The 18,035-nt window shown below is 41.1% G+C and overlaps 1 protein-coding gene across 1 annotated transcript; it reads right to left on the reverse strand.

Annotated features, from left to right (window-relative positions):
- Positions 1-9,690: 9,690 nt before the first annotated feature.
- ERH (ERH mRNA splicing and mitosis factor) lies at positions 9,691-18,029 on the reverse strand. The gene is made up of 4 exons (XM_049825292.1): positions 17,916-18,029; positions 14,070-14,157; positions 12,788-12,908; positions 9,691-10,190 (listed from the first exon to the last, which is right to left on the reverse strand). Exons 1-4 carry the CDS (start codon positions 17,916-17,918, stop codon positions 10,088-10,090), a joined length of 315 nt encoding a protein of 104 aa, XP_049681249.1. The 5' UTR covers positions 17,919-18,029; the 3' UTR covers positions 9,691-10,087.
- Positions 18,030-18,035: the final 6 nt, after the last annotated feature.

An 18,035-nucleotide genomic window follows, 5' to 3' on the forward strand; every position in this document is an offset into this window, starting at 1 on the left:
ACGATTCAAATCCCACATACCCCCTTTGGGTCTGGGCTTCTGGACACCATACGTCATCTGGGGTACGGCCTGGAAAAGAGTCTGAGATCATCTGACTTTGAGCCCTACATTTTCGCTGGGATGCCATTACATCCCTCTTAATGCACGCTTCTCAAAGTTCTTATTCAAATGTCTCATTTGAATAATGTGTGCTTCATTACCACAGGGGTTCTTTATTCTGTAATATACTGCAAACAAGGCTGAAGGTCTTGAATTAGTGGAGTTCATGGGACCCTTTCATGGGTGTGCTGTGCATGGTAATGCTATCTTCTGTGACCTCTGTGAACTCAGAGCCTCCAGACACCGTTAGTAAAACAGATTACAAAATCTCAAAGGGGTTTTTTTTTGGTGTTGCTCAGAGGAAAAGCAAGCGCTGCTGTAGAAATTTCCTCTGAATTAGATAGTAATAAAACCTCACCCAGAGGACTGTGAGCACGTGTGAGAAGGGTTATTTGGGGGCTCTCCCTCATACCCCAGGGGCCTCACCAGCTGATCTGTTCAATCACATCTTAATCTGACCATAATCCCAGCAAGCTAATGAAAGGGAACTGGCAGGAAAGGGTCGGTGCCTGCTGTAGCGATGAGTGACCAAGCAGATCCTGAAAGCTGTAAAAGGTTTTAAGGGGATCAATATTCTCTGTGCTCTCATTTCTAATTGGGCTTTATTGCAGGGCTCTGATTCATGTAGTTCATTAAATGGACTCAGATGGAGTTTCTATAACCGAGTTTATACTCCTAGGGCATTGGATCAAAATGGCAGCAGCAGCAAGCAATTGCCAAGGCCCCTAGAACTCATCTGGAGAAGTAATTGCAAGAGTGCTAAAGCATTAGACTTCAAAGAAACATGGATGTGGCTAAATCGGTATTATTAATTGCATTTAAGTTTACAAAAAAAGTTATTATCTGCCATGTTAAAAGTCACTTTAAAAACCACTCAGTGCCATGAAGTAGATGATGCTTCAACTCATTTGTAGTACAACTTGCATTCTGGGGCAAGTATTTTCTGGGTCTTCATGAAGCCCATGAGTAAACAGCTCCTAAACAGTAACTATATCAGCTAGAGTTACGTAATTTCTAGTTCTTGCATTCTCAGGACACCATACCCAAAACGCCAAACTTGTGTAAACAATGAGAAAAATATGGGGAAAATATATGGAAAAAGACACTACCTATTGCAACTCCTTATCTACCTTGGGTCCGCATAGACACTTCCATCTTTCTTGCAAAACATCTGTGGAAAACGTTAGTCAAGTAAAAAAAACAAACAAACAAAAAAACAACATAAAACCCCAGCATAGAGCGCTTATGTGTATCTGATCAGATAAAAGTGCCACCTAGTCCATTAGCCTGTTTCTGTCAGCGACCCACACCAAAAGTCTAGGGGAAAATGTAAGAACAGGGCAATTGCACGGTGCTACTCTCCCAAAACACTCTCAGGGCCTTCAATAACTTCTAGTGCCTTGACATCCTGAGCCAGGAATGGCATCCTTGCATTTAACAGCCATTGATGGATTTCTCTTTACAGGGTTTATCGAAGTAAATAGGAAGAGGGGTGTGTTTCAATTGTCAGAGGATCTTCTGCATTAACTAATTAGCACTACTTATTACTAGTTAGGGTGAGTGTCAGTTTTTGATGGAAAGTAGGGCAAGATATATCAGTGAGGTCAACGCATGTGTGGGGAGGGAAAGGGGGAATTGGATCAAAGTGCTTGGCATTAAGCTGCTCAGCTGGTATTAGACTGGGACCTGTATTTTACTCTTACATTACTCCAGGAGTCAAAAGTGAGCTCGGGGCAAGTCACACAGGCAGTTTTTTTCAGTCTGAATTACGTGTCAAACACCTTTGAGGCTGGACCTCTATTCTCCCTGCAACTAGATTTAAGTGATGTCTAACTTCTAATGACAGCATGCCTGGAGGTAGTCATGAATTTTCTACAGAAACAGTTTAAACTGAGGAGCCAGATTTATGGAGCTTAAAATGTTTCATCTGAGGTGTCTTGGGGGGCTGGAGGAGGTTGATAAAAATTCTACTGGCTGCCGTTCCCCTGCAGGAGGAATCTGGGGCTCCAAGTGAGATGCCTAGGCTTCCTATACCTAGGGAGCACAGGGGCTGAGGAGTAAGACAGACAGAAGCCAGCGTGCTGAGCAGAGAGCTGCCTAGGCTAACAAGATGATTAGTCCATTAATTATAAGGTGGAGAGAGGTGCCTATTTCCTTTGGGATTTTTGGAAGGGAAATACTTCCTGGGGCTCTGGCTGACTGTATTTGGGTGCCTTTCTGCCAAGAAACGGAGCAACGTGGTTTTGTGGTTAATGTAGCCCCCACTCTGCTCATTTCAGAGAGGTTTTGGGTTCTCCAGGATATCCAAGGTGAGTGTCCTCCTTAAGATCAAATGCTTGGTTATTCTCATGTGTCTCTTCCTCAAGCTTTCTAGCTGAAGTTATTTCATTTTGCATGAATAATGAGTGCTTTTACTTGGAAATGATAGAGGAAAGGGATAGAGGGTGCCCTGAGTGATGGCTGAAGAATTAAGCCTGTTGTAAACACAAAAACAACACATGCCATTTTAACAGGCACTAAATGATTCATTCTTGGTTAAGACTAAGGAGATATCATTACCACAGTATGAGAGACTGATAAACTTCATTTAGAGCTGCAGGTGTCCAGAATGATAACTATGTTCAAAGACAAACTTAGACGGGAAAAGCTGCAGAAAACTGCTAGGAAGAGCAGGAGATAAACAACTTGTTATACAAGAAGAAACTACCAATCACAAGTTACTAATTTAGCAAAATTGAGATGGGGAATGATTGCTTTTCCTGGGAAATGAGGGGAGAAGTAATTGGAGAAAGAATGTAAAAAGATGCTACTATCGCAAAGTGGATAGACATTGAAATTAAACTCCCTTGGCCCAGAATCTAGAAGGATACTAATGAGCTGGCAAGTGTGTTCTGGAAGAGCATTACAAGTCAGGCAAAGAAAGCTGCGTTGGTTTGGCACTGGCTAAACTTCTGGAGATGATGGGAATGGAGAAGAAACAATTCTGGATTTGAGAAGTCTTCAAAGAGAAGACTTGAATGCTGACTCTGCTTGCTACACTCCGGTTATGTCTGGGTGCTTCTGCTACGTTCCAGTTTTACATTGGAGTAGATGTACAAGCCAAGAATTCCCTCAGAGATCAAGTTAATGTATTGAGATTTCTTTCTTTTTCTCTGCTCCACCATTTCCTTCCTGCTCAGAACCTGAGAGTAGGCGTAGCTAAAAATGAAATGTGGAGCAAGGTTTCGTTCTCGTCCTACTAGAACTGACTTTCCGCTTCCCCGTGCAAGTACGTTACTGGATACTGCAGTAGGATGCTTTTGCCTCCCAGTGAGATTAGCAGGGTGTGTTGGGGTGGAGGCAGGGACAGGGGTGTGATTGCTTTTCTCTCCATTGTCATGCATGGCCTGTTTCTTACCTTCCCCTGGCATTTCGAAATGTCCTTGAGCTTCCCCTATCAGTACATCACAGATTTCTGATGCCTTTTGTTTCTTATACAGATTATTTTTTTTTAATTTGTTGAGGGCTGGAAAGGCTTGGGGGATGTGCGAGTGTATGGGGGGTGGAGGTTGCATCTGGGTGGCAGGTCTGATGACCTCTCAGGAGGACTAAACCTCTGTGACAAGGTATTATTTGTGGTGTCCCATGTGAACCTTTATTCATACAAAGAGACTGTCAGAACAAGATCAAATCTGACTGTTCTGCACCCTTTGTCACTGGGGATTAGTTGCGCTTTCTGCAGCCTAGTGAATACTACTGTTGTGTCACGCAAACCCACTCACGAGTACTTGCTCGCCTGCCATCTGCAGCACTGTCCTAGGTGGCCCGGGGAACACCGAGCTCAAATGCCTGCATGAAATTGGCTGGAGCAGGGATTTGAAGCTTAGGTTTCCCACTTTCATGATATGGGGTGTTCCAGTAGTGATTCCAATAGAATGATGGATAATTTATGTTGGAAGAAAGCTCTACAAGTCATCTGCTCAAACCCTGCTCAGAGCAGGTCTCACCAGATCAGGTTCCCCAGTGCTGTGTTCAGTCAGGTCTTGAACATCTCCAAGGATGGATATTCCCCAGCCTCTCAGGGTAACCGGTTTGTGTTGGGAGTGTGTGAAATCCAATCCCCTAGGTGACTAAGGAGGTGATAATTTAAACTTGGGAGCCTGTTTCCTGCACAGTCAACGGAGCGATGCAGAAGCTGTCTGGGCAGGAATTAAGTACATTAGGTGGAAGCACCGGTGCATTAGAGGTCTGGGCCATCCAAGTGTCATATCTAGCCAGTGGTAGAGTCCAGAAATACAGCCTCTAAGTACACAGACCAATTTTTCTATTCTCCAAGTCTTGTTGACTTCCGTGACACAAACAAAAGCCACGCAGCAGCTACACAGAGTTCCAGAAGCTGTGTGTATGTCACGGAGAGCGGATGGTAAGATGTCAGCGCACAGTACCAGTCTTAGTTGGAAGGACCACGGAAACACTGGAGGGGTTGCAGCAGCAGATCGACTAGGGTGTGTACAAAAGTGGTAACAAAACCCCTTGCTAATGCTTCACAAGGGATCGCACTGAGCTGGGATATGCAGCATGCAAGTTCTACTTGTGTGTCATATGCAGACTCAGCACAAAAAGTAGGAATAAAAACTAAATGGGAGCTGTGCCCAAACCTCATCCAGATAAACTGTTCATACAGGCATAGTTCAGATTAGAGTCATGAGAAAACTACTTGCTAGAATCCGATGTTTCCCTGTAACAAATCCAGATGGGGCTGTCTTTAACTATAATCCTTTTCAGGCACAGTGAGGATGAAGCATTTATTAATGGGTCAGAATAGAGAGCTGCCTTGTACTATGCAAAACCAAACATCTCCGTTCAGTGTATTTCAGCGGCAAGTCCATTCCCCTGCTATTTCAGTGAATGGTATGTTATATTCAGTGAATACTAAGTAACATTATAGCAGACAAGCCACTCACTGTAGAAAACCTGAGGGAACTGACTAATATGGCAGAGCTCTAAAATAATTTTCTATTTCAACAGATTTACTCTTGCAGTTTATGTATAGCTAGCACAAGTTATTTATCATTTTATCTTGAGACAAATACTGAAGTCAACACTCCTAGACTTCAAGGGAAAGTGGGTACCTGAGGCAAGTGGTTCAGATGCTCAGTGAGGCTGAGAATCTCCGACTCAGTCACTAGCCTCAGCTATACCCCCTCTGCTGCTGGAGAATTGCTGAATTATGCTCCCTCGCTCCTCAAATACCTGCCCTCCCCCCCAACCTCTGATAATTGTAAGACAGGGTATTTATAATTTATTTGTCTTAATGCTCCCCAGGGTGTAGCAGACACTTAACAGTTTCATAGCAGTTGAAAAACAGGAGCTTGAAATTACTTTGTACTTGTAATCCAGCTACCCTTGATTTTTCTGTTTATTAGCTTTCCTGATGGATTGTTTGAGTTTCCAGCATAGCTGAGTTTCAGTACAATCAGACGGTTACTCGGTGGGAATTGCAAATGTACATAACTGTTTATGTGCTCTAAAGCAAAGTAGCTGGAGCACTCCCCTCCTCCCTTTGGGAGTAAGTCATCTCAAGAAGCAGCCTTGTTTTCAGTGCATCACGAACTGGCACATTGCTTGCCATATGGTAATGAGAGCGCAACCAGCAACTTTGCAACTTTCTTACCTCTTTCTAATGCAAGTCAAAAAGCTGGTGGTTCTTCCAACCTAAAAAATACTGTGAGTGGTCAAGTCTCCTCTTGCTGTAAACAGGTTTTTCTAAAGCACTTGTATTAGCCATAAACAAAGATAACAAGGTGGTCTTGACTACTACTTACTCTTTTTCCCCACTGTACGTGACAGTGGTGTTAAGCATGAGAACAGACTGATGTAACGATGGGGATGCTACTTTCCTGCTGTGCTTATGATGTATTGTGATGGATGACATGATTTCAGTCTATTTTAAAAGAACACGATGATGGAAGAAACTGTGGACAAGTATTTTAACTACCTAGCTTATTTCACCCTCAAAGCAGGAATACAAACTCAATTTTGCTTTTCACAATCTCCCTTCGGCATACTGAAGGAGGCTGCAGTAAGATTCCTGTAAGAAAGAGGCTGATCCTGTTGTTATTGCGGTGTAAAATACAACTCAAATTCTAATCCTAGTGGGGTTACCCCCTGCCCCAGTGCATTACTGACTGGCAGGAGCACACAGCGGTAGATAAACTGGTCCTTTATGTGTATCTATATATGACAATTTATCTACTGTTTTCTGCAACAGCATCTATCATGCTTGACCTTGTTCTCAAAGCCTCAGATGAGATTTTTTTTTTAAGTGACCAGCTACTCTGCTTGCTGGTGTTGATTGGCAGTCCTGTTCTCCTCTTCCCCACAACACCCAGTGTCTCTTTTGTATATATAGCATCAAGTAGCATTACGCCTTCCAACAGCAGTGAACTGTTAGATCAGCTCGGCCATCTCGCAAAACCTTACCTTACCACTTAGTGAATACCCATGCCAAGAAATGAGTTGTACCGTTCCGGTCATGTCTCAACTTGAAATCAGTAGTAGTCAGTCCAGAGACTGCGTGAGGACTTGTCTATTCCATGATCAGAAAAGATGCAGCATGGTTCATGGCTCCACAAGCCAAGCAGAAGTCAGGTAAGCACCTCAGTTGCTCTGTACTCCTGGTAAATGGATGAAGGCTCATACATATCATTGGACTGAGGCTAGGCTCGCTTAATGGACTTGCTTTAAAAAAAATTTATGAGGCTAGGCTCGCTTAATGGACTTGCTTTAAAAAAAATTTAAGTATTTCCACACTTGGAAATACTAGGTCTCTGGATTCCACTCTTCATCCCCGTTTTACAGTACTGTACCACTCTCCTGCTGAAACAGCCAATATAATTTACTTCATCACTTACTCCCATACTGTAGCAGGCATGACCAACGCTGCTACTTGTACCTATCCTTTATGCAAGCAGCACCAGACAATCTGCCACAGGCAAAGCATGCACGGGATGACACGATTCTTTTCTGATGTACTTTCTGTAATCGTGCAATTTGTTTATGGCTTTACTTGCAAAATGCTGCTGACGAACCTCACTTTTAAAGTAGCTGAACTTGGGCAAACGCTTGATATGTCTTAGGAGTGCAGTCTTACGCCTCTAAGGACGGGTCCAACTGGAGAAAGTCCTAAATGTCCTGCTGTCATCCTTCACTGGAAAGGAGCCAACCAGCAAACTGGAGAGTAATTTTTCACCTGGCCTGCTAGAGCAGACTACATTACTACAGTGCCAGTCTACTAGCACATTATGTGTTTTCAAATGCTCATAACCCTCTTTACTGTATTTCTGAAGGCAGTGGTTAGCTGGATACAGCTTTCCAGATTCTTCTTTCTAACCAGTTGCACATGAGGTAGATGCTGCAGCATTTTTTTTTTCCTTCCAGTGTATTCAGTCAGCTGCTCAGTTAAGCAACAAATCTGTTCTTTTGTGAATAGTTAATCAAGTAAAAGGTAACTCTAAAGGAATATGGAGAACAGCAGTTCAAGAACTACGTACTAGTTTTATACCCAGTAGCTTATTTCAGGCAAAAAAACCAACCAAACAGCCTTGTAGCTGGGTAATGGGGAAAAGAGATGATGCCCAACTCCCTTCTCTTAAGGGACTTAAGACCATGTTTTTCTATCAGCAGAAGGCTGAGTCTGGCTCCAGACATATAAATGGAATATTCACTTGCATTTTCCAATTCTGTGAAAACTTCAATCAGTGAGATGTCCGCAGAAATTTAAGTGTTAAACGCCCCCCTCCCTCCACCCCCCCAAAGTGAATTAACCTTGATGTTAAAGCTTGTTTACCTTCCACTTCCCCCAAAACACCTTCACAAAGTCCCTTTCATTAAAGGAGAAACATTTATTACCATCTGCTTTTAAGTACCTTTTTCCCATTTTCTGCTCTAACATGAGAAATTTGTATTTTGTACTTGTTTACTGGTCTTAGTTCACACAGTTACTATGCTAGAGCCAAAACCAAGGCTTTAGGTTACCTTTGAAGGAAGAGCTGTGTTATGTTCCAAGTTCCTCATTACTATAGATTCAGCATGCTCCTTGTACTTTTCACAATAAGGGAAGAGTCCACATTTCTGATTTTCCTTAAATTGAAAACGAGCTCATAGAATAAGGAAAATATCAAATCCCTATTTTTAATGTGATAGGAAGTGAGAAGGGATGTTTATTTGGCTTCATTTAAAGACTGCAAAAATGCATCCTACTTAGCACCTTGAATGATCCACCATGAGAATATTGGAATTTTTACCAAAAAATTGTAAACATTTATCAAGAGTTAACCTCAAACATGTCAGGAAAGAACATGTCATTTTACTACTTGCTACACAGGAGGATAAGCTATACAAGCTGTTTAAATAACATTGCTTATATTAAACCTGAATGATGTTATATGAGGAAATAGTGAATTTTTTTAAGTTTTACTTGCTGTGTCAAGCTGCATTTGGATATAAAACTTCCATACAGAAGTATTTATAGATTTAAATAACCTTAAGTGGATTAATATACTTCTGACCTACTATGTTTTGAAAATCAGTATTTGTTATAAAGGAAGCACGCTTTGATGTTAGCAGACTGAATTGATTCCTGGCCACTACAACTGTAGAGCTAGTAGGTCTAGTCTCCAATTTGTATTTGTGTTGAGCAAAAAGTTTAACACCTCCTCCCAATATCCTTCTAAGAATTTCTATCTCTCTAGTAACTTGATTCCAAGTCTTCAGCAGCTATTACTTAAATGAAGCTATTTTCATTAAAGCTTTACTATAGACAGACAATTTGACCTCAGATTCTTTTAAGCCAATCCATTTGCTGCGAGGTCTATCAGAAACTATTGATGTGTATTAAGAAGTTAAGTGCACTAGAGAGAATTCCATTCTTCTGTTAATCCTGGAACTGCTCCTGACTGAATATGCCTGTACAGTCCAAGACTCAGATCTGTACCTATAGTAGGCAAACTCTGGAGTAACACAAAGGCACAAAGTACCATGCCAGCCTTGCTTTTCTACCTGTATTTTTTGGTCTAATGTGTCCTCCAATCCAAATTTTTTCAGAACAGCAAAATTACAAAGACATCAGTGTTCAAGATATCTAGGGGCAGATATAATTTTATGGTGCATTCAAACAGTTAAGTCCTTATCCTCTGTAAAGAGAAAATGCAGTTTGGGGCAGATCCCCATCAAAACAATTTGCTTTGCCTATTCCTTTCTTAGGGGAAGGTTTTAAGTGGACTAATTCATGGGGTCTGTGATGTGATACATTCAGCCTGCGCTCTCCCATCACCTATCCTGGAACAGACACACTTACCTGAATATAAATGCCTTGTAGATAAATCAAGTTTAGAGTGCAAGAGGGTTGCTGTGTTTCCCAAAGATCCCCAGGAAAGACAGTAGTCAAGACTAAGCCAGAGAAGTTAACTTGGCAGGCCAGAATTTGAGCCATTTTCTAATACAGCAAACAACTGTTGGCTCAGTCCACGTTTCAAACCTCATTCCTTGGCAAACAGGCAAGAAAGATTTTAATTTGTTTTCTGGCAAAACCCACAAAATTCAGCACTCAAGTTTAACTAAAGGGTAGTTTTTTATTCCCCAGTAAGACCGTCTCAAGGACATAACTAAATGTTGGAAACCCCACAGGAGGGCACATACAGTGAATGTGGCGAAGTACAATGTGAACAGCCCCAGGGGTTCAAATAAGGTAGGACCATTAGCTAACCAGAGGAAAAAAAACAAATTAAAACTCTGTTGAAGATGTTGCACTTTCTTCTCCATTTACACTGAAAAAAAAAAAAGTCAAATCCAACAAAATCCTTGCATCTCTAACAATACATTCAGTCCTGGCTAAAGAGTTTAACAAGATGGCAACAGGATGACTATAATACAAAACGTTCACTACTACACTCTGTACACACCTGTTGTCCAAGCCCTCCCCCAAACCCATGTAATGATGGTGCCCCCATTATTTGCTTGCTTGCTGGGCCTGCCTGCGGAGGAGGACATAGATCTTCTCCTTTATCCAGTCTTTATTGTACGGTTGGTATGTCTGAGTATCAGCACGGTAACTAGAGAGAAAAAAAAAAAAGAATTTAACATCAGTCTGCCCTGTAGTACGTTTACCAGAAGAACTTCACAAACAATTAAGCGTCCTCAAGTGCATGAGGCAGAAAGCTGTGTACAGAACACAAGTAATATCAGAAGTAGATAGGAATTGCGACTTACCAAACAGATTTATCCTGTTGCCTAAAAACCAGTTACCCAGCAGATCAGTAAGAACCTAAAACAAAACTAGATGCTCCAAGGACTACTGAGTGACTGGATCACAGTGTGTTCACATTTTAATTCATGAATATAATTACTTATGGGACACAACAAATGGAGCACCTTAATATTCTGGAGCTCAGAATGAAGAAGAATAGTTCCACCAGGAAACAACCTAATTTGTCTTAATGAGCCAAACACTACTTCAAGCAAGTGTTCAGGTAAATTCAAGTGTTCCACTTCTGTTTGGAATTTTTAGAGAATGAATAAAAGCACAACTTTCCAGGAGCAAGGGTAGACTCATAGATGGATTACAAAGGATTCTTGCCAGTTGGCAGTGAGGACAAGCTCACATCTGAAAAACAAGGCTGCTTCATAAAAAGCAAATTGAAAACAAGGACCCACAGACTCATTTTCTTTGCTATTCGGGGATAGTCAATTTCTTGCCAGGGCCAGAGAACTCAGTTACTCAAGACACTGTTGAACTGAAGCAGAATTAGACTGAAAAATGAAAGCAAATTGTGTGAAGTTATCTGTGTAGATTCACACCCTCCTTTTCCCTCTCAGTCGTTAAAGTTGATTTTTTTTTTTGATGAAGATGGTATTTTCAGTGATGCTTCAAGAACTACTGATGTCCTGGTCAGTAAAAATCTTGATACACATATTTCTAATCAGAAGGGCGAGATGGTCGTTGGTAAGAAGCTAAGTAAAAATCCAGAGTTAACTCAATTCAGAACAATTTACAGTTCTTACCTAAGGAAAAAACCCTAAGCATACTGTTTCTAAGAAAGCCTTTTTATTTAAAACCCAGCATGACTGGTTCAAGGCCACAGAAAGAGTTTTAGTATATGTTGATATAGTAGCAGTTAGTAGTAGTTCCAGTGCAGTCTAAGAAATGTTAGTTTCAGAAAAAGTTACTGATTTCCCCCCCTGCCCCAATCTATTCATAATGCTACACTACAAGACCAGATAGCAGGTACTTTAGGAATCTCCATGAACACAAGACATGTCTGGTACACTATGTGCTACATGTGCCATCTGGTGGAAAACTGTAAGCTGAAGTAGAAATTGGCAAGATGCTGAGTTTACAAGCCTAATTAAGAAAGGCACAAGACTGTAGTAGAAAACAGTTGCTACTTCCCAAAGCAAGTAGCTAGCTTCAGTCTGTTAGATAAACTAAAACAAAGTGTGTCTTTCAAACTGCATCAGCTAAGCACTATGACACCTGAAGATTAAATGTGGCAGAATGTTTAGGGATAAGGTAACTCTGCAGAAATTGTAATCCTGTTTTACTTATTCTACTGAAAACTTTTGGCATTTGTAATAAGTCACTATCAGTAACATAGATTCAGTATGTACATCAGAATGCAAAAGAAAGCAATCATGCTCAGGGTTTTTTTTAAATAACTTTTTGTTTTGAACTGGAATAAACTGGCAAAGGCTGTTCACTGTGCTGCTACACAAGTACTTGCACTCAGATTTCAGACAGAGCAGTACAGGTGCAGGAATGAACATGCCAGATACTCACTGGCACTGAGTTTGTGGCATTTTGAGATTTGAAGACCAAATGCTATGTCTTTTGCTATTTGAATACGAGATTTGTATCCTTATTCCTACAGAATTTCTGCAAAGTTGATATCACTGTCATATCAAACCATTACCTTGAAATTTATGGCATGGAAAATACTTATGATCTGGACTAAGTGATTTAGTTACAATATTAAGTTATGTTCTGAATAGTGAAATCTAAGATTTAATTTCACAGTGCTGTCAGAATGGAAAGTACACAAGACCACCTTTGCTTGCTCACAACTTTAACACACGGATAAGAACTGGAGATAATGTATTCACAAGAACACTTAAACAATTAGCTAGAGTTCTCTGAAGAATTGATCTGTTCCTCAATCACTTCATTAGGATTTACAGAAACTTCCATCTTGCTGTATCTTGATGAAAATAAACAGTTGGCTGCAATGCATTTCTGTAGACTTCTACCATACCACTAGTACAGACTGCAGCTGAATAAAATTCTGTAATTGTTCTGCCTCCTTAAGAATCGGACCAACTGCACAAAAGCAGTTGTGCCCCAATTTAAACAGATTCTAGCATTAATAAAATATGTAGCTGTATTAAACTGTTGGACTTCAGTATTTGAAATGCAGGGAGCTTCAATGTGACTAAAATCCAAGTGGAACTGTCAGTTTCTGAGCTTTCTTTAGAGATACTTTATTTCGTTGCAGTTAACTGAAGTGGGCAACATGGCATGCTAGTTGCAATACTGCTGCCTTACAGTTATTGCAAAAAACATCCAGAACCTTACCAAATTTCAATAAAACATGTTTAGATACAAGACTTCTGACTTCTCTAAGTCACTGAAATGGACTTGTACAACTGAACTTACACAAGACAGCTGAGGTCTGCCAAGTCATCAATGAAGTCAAACAATTGGCTGATATCATATGTAATGGATGGACTGTTGGGATTCATTCTCTTCAGATGCTCTTCATACATTTTACAGACTCCTACAGAGAAAGAAGATTAACAATGCAATATTAAAAAAACAACAACTGTATTTGCTGAAACTTCTTCAGCTACTGAATCACAGATATCAGGAAAGTTTAGAGATAACTACCATGAAAACAGAGACATAAACATCTTCCTCAGATTTTGCAGAGTTGAAATGCTTTTGTTCTAGCTATTTGCATTGAAACATAACACTACAAAATCTGGTAAGATGCATGGAAAGAAGCATTATCATCATCTAGGGCAAAAAGTTTTACTTCTGTCAAAGATGTAACTTTCCATGCAGTAAGCTCCAACTGAAATCCTGAAATTCCTTCTAATAATTTTAAGATAGCAATTGCAACATATATTCCTACTGTACAGACACCCAAGAAAGAAAAGAACTAATGTGAAATAAAGCTACTCAAATCTCGTAAGATCATTCTTGATGAAAGAGTCAAACAGGGCAACTGAGGTAAGAGTGATAGCACAAGCCTGTATATGAATTTAAATCAGTTTTATTTAAGCTAGTCCATAAATAATTCAGATGTATTTGAGAAGAGTATAATATTAAAGTGAGCACAGAGGCTTTACATGCTGTTGTTTGCCTTGCAACACTTCCTGGAATTAGAATTTTTACTGTTAAGTGAAATTCCACATTTAAATCATACAGCTGTAGTATTTCAATCTTCTTTCCAAGCTCACTATGTGTGTCTCAAAGTGATGCAGGTTTTTCTTCTCTGGCATATATCTCATGAGGCTGCAAATTATTTATCAATTGCATATACACTTCTACGTATCATTTCCAGTAGCAATGTTTCCTTTGCATGGCTAGCACAAAGATTAGTGAGTTAGGCTCTGATCCTGCAATGAAATGCATTCAGGCAAGTCTACTGCACGGCCCCACTAATATTGCCTACTCTCAGGAACTGAATGTGGTTCAATCTAGTTAAATCAAAAAGAGACATTTAATTTAAAAAGGAAGTTTCAGAAACAAAGAATAACAATTTTTTAGTTTGCTAAAACATTAGTAAACTAAAAGCATGAGATATTTTTGCATTTTTTTTGTTAATTACCTTGGGAAAACATGAACAGCAACTTATTTTCTTACTCAGTAAGTTTGGGAATATGTAAAAAATGGAGTTTTAACAACAGGTTTTGACTACCATGTCTGTACCCACCTTCCATGCACTCATTCACTGATTCATAATCAGCGTATGTTCTGCCTTCTGGCCTCTTGGTAGGCTGGACAAGTAGAATTGTGTGAGACTGAAAAACAAAACAAAACAAACACCAAGAAAAGAGGTTACTTGCAAAATTTGAATGATTTTTTGTTTGAATTAAGTTATTTATCTGAATGAAGCACTAAAAAGAAGCATAATATTAAAACACTGAACTAGCAATCAAGGACCAGACATTTTCCAAACAGCATTTACTATACATATAAGCTGTGTTAATAATTTTTGTTTCCGATCAGTCCCATCAATCCTTACATAACTTTAAAATGTGTAAAATCACAAGTAAAGCAGCTACTGTGCTGAAAAAAAAACCCATGGAAATAATAGTTTCTATTTAAACACAAAAGCAAAGCAATAAAGTCAATGTATAAAAGCTATGCCGTTAGTGCATGTATTTATTTTATTTTATTCCAAATGCAAGCTGATATTAAGATTTTAAATACCCCAATTAAAGAGCAAGGAGGGAGTCCAACTTAACTTCACTGTCAGTCCCACCTTAAAAGATTTTAACAGAAATAGCTATTTTGAATTATTCTTTTAACTTCAAGGGAACACAAATTATACAATAAATCTACACATAGTATTCAAGATTATTTCCTGCAAAACAGATGCATTGATTTTTCATGCATCAGTAAGTCTACTGAAACAGTAATTATGGAACACATAACTGTTCCAAATGTCAGTGTCTGTAAGCTTGTTATTCTGCAGGAAAGACTTAGATGATTGTACAGTCTGTGGCTTGCATTATTTCTGTAATATTTGTCACTTGGCTACTGCAAATAATTTGAGCAAACAAAAAGCCAGTTTTTTGAAGTGTACACAATCCGTGATCCAATTAACAGGTTACACAGCACAGGAAGTTTGCAAGCAGGCTACAAAACACCATTCCCAGTGCTGCTAATTGGATCCAACGTTTTCAGTGCTAATACATGAGGTGAGCACACAACATGTAATATTCATGAAGGCAACTGCAGTGTAAGACACACTGGAAACAAATACCAAAGCATTGGTCTGAAATTAATCTGCTGCTTATACAAAGATCCTGACCCACACTGTGGACATATCAGTGAAGATACCAGTTCAGTGTTTACCAAATGCAGTGACAGAAAAGAAAAATGGCCAATATTAGGATTTACAAGGAACAAATAAGAAAACAGTACAAATTTTTATACCATGACCGATAGTGTTCCCATGTCTGGAATAAAGTTTTCAGTTCTTTAAATTCTGTCTCAAGTAATATGGTAGAAGGCGATTCAGAGAAGCCCAGGAAAAAGTTACACAGAGAAACAGAAGCAGCAAGACTTTTCCCAATCAGAAATGGAAAAAGAGGGGAATTCAGAGCTACACACTGTAACAAAAATCATACAAAGGAGACTAGACCATTTAAATCCACTTTCATGTATGCCAGAGGACGCTAGATTTGAAAGGAATTCCCCAAGGGGGGGCTGGTATCTGGCTGTTCCTAAGTGCATTGTACTTGAATAGGCGTGTCTTACCAGGGAGTCCAAATGACTGCCAAACTTTATTATAAAATACTTTTTCCAGCACTATCATTTGTATTTGCTGGTCACTGATGACAAGGCTTGGTTCCAGGACTTGCAACTCTGACTTCCAGGGAGCATTTGACTAAGGATCTCTCATTAACAACAACGGCCGAGGTGTATCAGGCAGTTCGGTCAGTATGTTCTAAAAAAAGCTGTGTTATTTTAGCATCAGAATGTCTTGCAAACTACATTTGTGGTGTCTGATTACATACACATATTTATCTTTTTCAACTAAACTCAGTATTAAAAAAAGTTGTGTGTGTTTGACAAAACCTAAGAGAGCATAGATAAAACTGAACTGACCAGGAGTTACGGAACTGTACCATAACTGAGTGAATTCTGTGTTTGGTCTCTCAGGGAGAATCTTGCTGGGGAATTAATTTAGGCTTTCTGGCCTATTAATACTCAGGCTATCCATTCTTTGATTGTTAAATGAATGTATACATTCTGAAATTATCCCAATAATCAGATTATAGAAAAAAAATATCAGTGAGCCAGATGTGTGAGCCAGACACGTGAGCTAGTTCTTTCAGAAATTTACAGTAGAAATTATTTGGGCTTCTGACTTTAAACTGTTTATCATGTCAGACACTTTACAATATCCATGCCAGATACTGGCCTGGAACTTATTAAAATTAATGCCATTGGGACCATCCATGCTGTAGAATTAATATATTACATCTCACACATTTCTTTGGGAACTTCCCATTATTCTACCTTAAGAGGAAAAAAAAAAGAAATTGTTCAATTTGATAAAATTGCTCCTCCTCTCCTACCACATCAGTACAAAAAAGTGACAAGTTCAGAAGCCCGAGAGAAGTTTCCTCCAACTATTACCTGCCCTACTGCATATGTGCCTAGATGACAGGGCAAGAATCAGTGTGATTAATAACATATTATGTTTTCCTATAGGTATAAATCTTGTTGTTAGGAAAAAGAGAGGCAAAACAAGGGAAGATCCATAAACCTTCATGTGTTAGGACCAGGTTATCTGGAAAAGCCCAATATGGACTCTTCTTATTCTGATGCATACGTTGGGTTTTCTTGCATTTTCTTTAAAAGCACAGTTGTACTGGCTGCTGTTAAGCAGGACACTGAATGAGATACCACATGGTTTATATTACACCAATAATTTTGAACTTCTAGAAAGCACTACAGAAAGCGTTACTGAAGACACAGCCCTGTAAGAATGGTTAAGGCCGTGCTGACAGCCAAAGCAGCAGGACTTAGGAGCTGGGTAGCATCTGCCCAAAGAGGCTTCCACCACCTGTAGTCCTATTAAAAAATAAAGTAAAAAAAAAAAACAACAAAAACAAACAATAAAAAAGGAAGATTAAAAAGTATTGTAAGAATAAGATGCGCAGCGATGCAAATACAAGTAGTATACTGCACACACCTAAATGCCTTTCAGTTACTTCTGCTAGGCAGCAAAAGCAGTTGAAGTGTCACCTTTCTCTTTGGCCAACAGGGACGGGGCTTGTAGCTGCTCATCCTAGCAGAAGCTAACCGCTTTTGAGCATGTGCCAGACGGATGTAGAACTTTGCTGCAAACCCAGAAGCAGCGGTCCTTCCACCGCAGGGCAACCACTTGCTTCAGCATATTCAAATTTATCAGACACGTGCGAGCGAACTGCTGTGACCGGTAGGCCTTTGTGCTTCAGCGTGCCATTCAAACGGCCCACCAGCGCAAGCTACCGCCCTTCCCTCCTCCTCCTCCGAGCACCGGGGCGGAGCAGGGAAAGCAGCGTGGGCAGGAACAGCTTCAATTAACGCAAATCAGCCAATTAAGGCAGGCACACACCCGACGGATCCGCGAAGCCAGCGCTCGCCAGGAAGGGCTGAGCTTCCAGAACCGCCCTATAAAGGGGCTGAAGCTCCCGGGCGACCCCGCTCCGCGCCCAGGGCCGGAAGCCTCCCCCCCCCTTCCCCACCCAAGAGCAACCGGCCTTTGTGCCGGGGAGGCTCCGGCGACGGCGGAGGTGTGTGTGTGGGGTCACTTCTCGGGGCCGCTGCCCCGCCAGCACGTGCTGCCGCCCGCCCGGGCCCGGAGCGGCGGCCGCGGCCTGTCCCCACCACCCGCCGCGCCTTCCCGCCCGCGGCGCCGCCGCTGCCCGCCCCCCTTTGCCCTGGCGGGGGGGGGGGGGGGAGGGAAAGCAGCCCGAGCGGCGCCGCCCCCGCCCCAAGACGGGTGCGAGGAGGAGGCGGCGGAGGCGCCGGGCCCGTCCCGCCGCCCAGCCCCGCTCACCATCGCGGCTCCCGCTCCTCAGCACGGCGGCGGCGGCGGCGAAGAGGCGCGCGACGATCGCCCACAACCCCCCGCGCCCGCCGGAAACGCTGCGCTAACGGCCGACCATAGAGCTTGGAG

This window comes from Accipiter gentilis, chromosome 22 (genome assembly GCF_929443795.1).
Source record: "Accipiter gentilis chromosome 22, bAccGen1.1, whole genome shotgun sequence".
NCBI classification, from domain to species: domain Eukaryota; kingdom Metazoa; phylum Chordata; class Aves; order Accipitriformes; family Accipitridae; genus Astur; species Astur gentilis.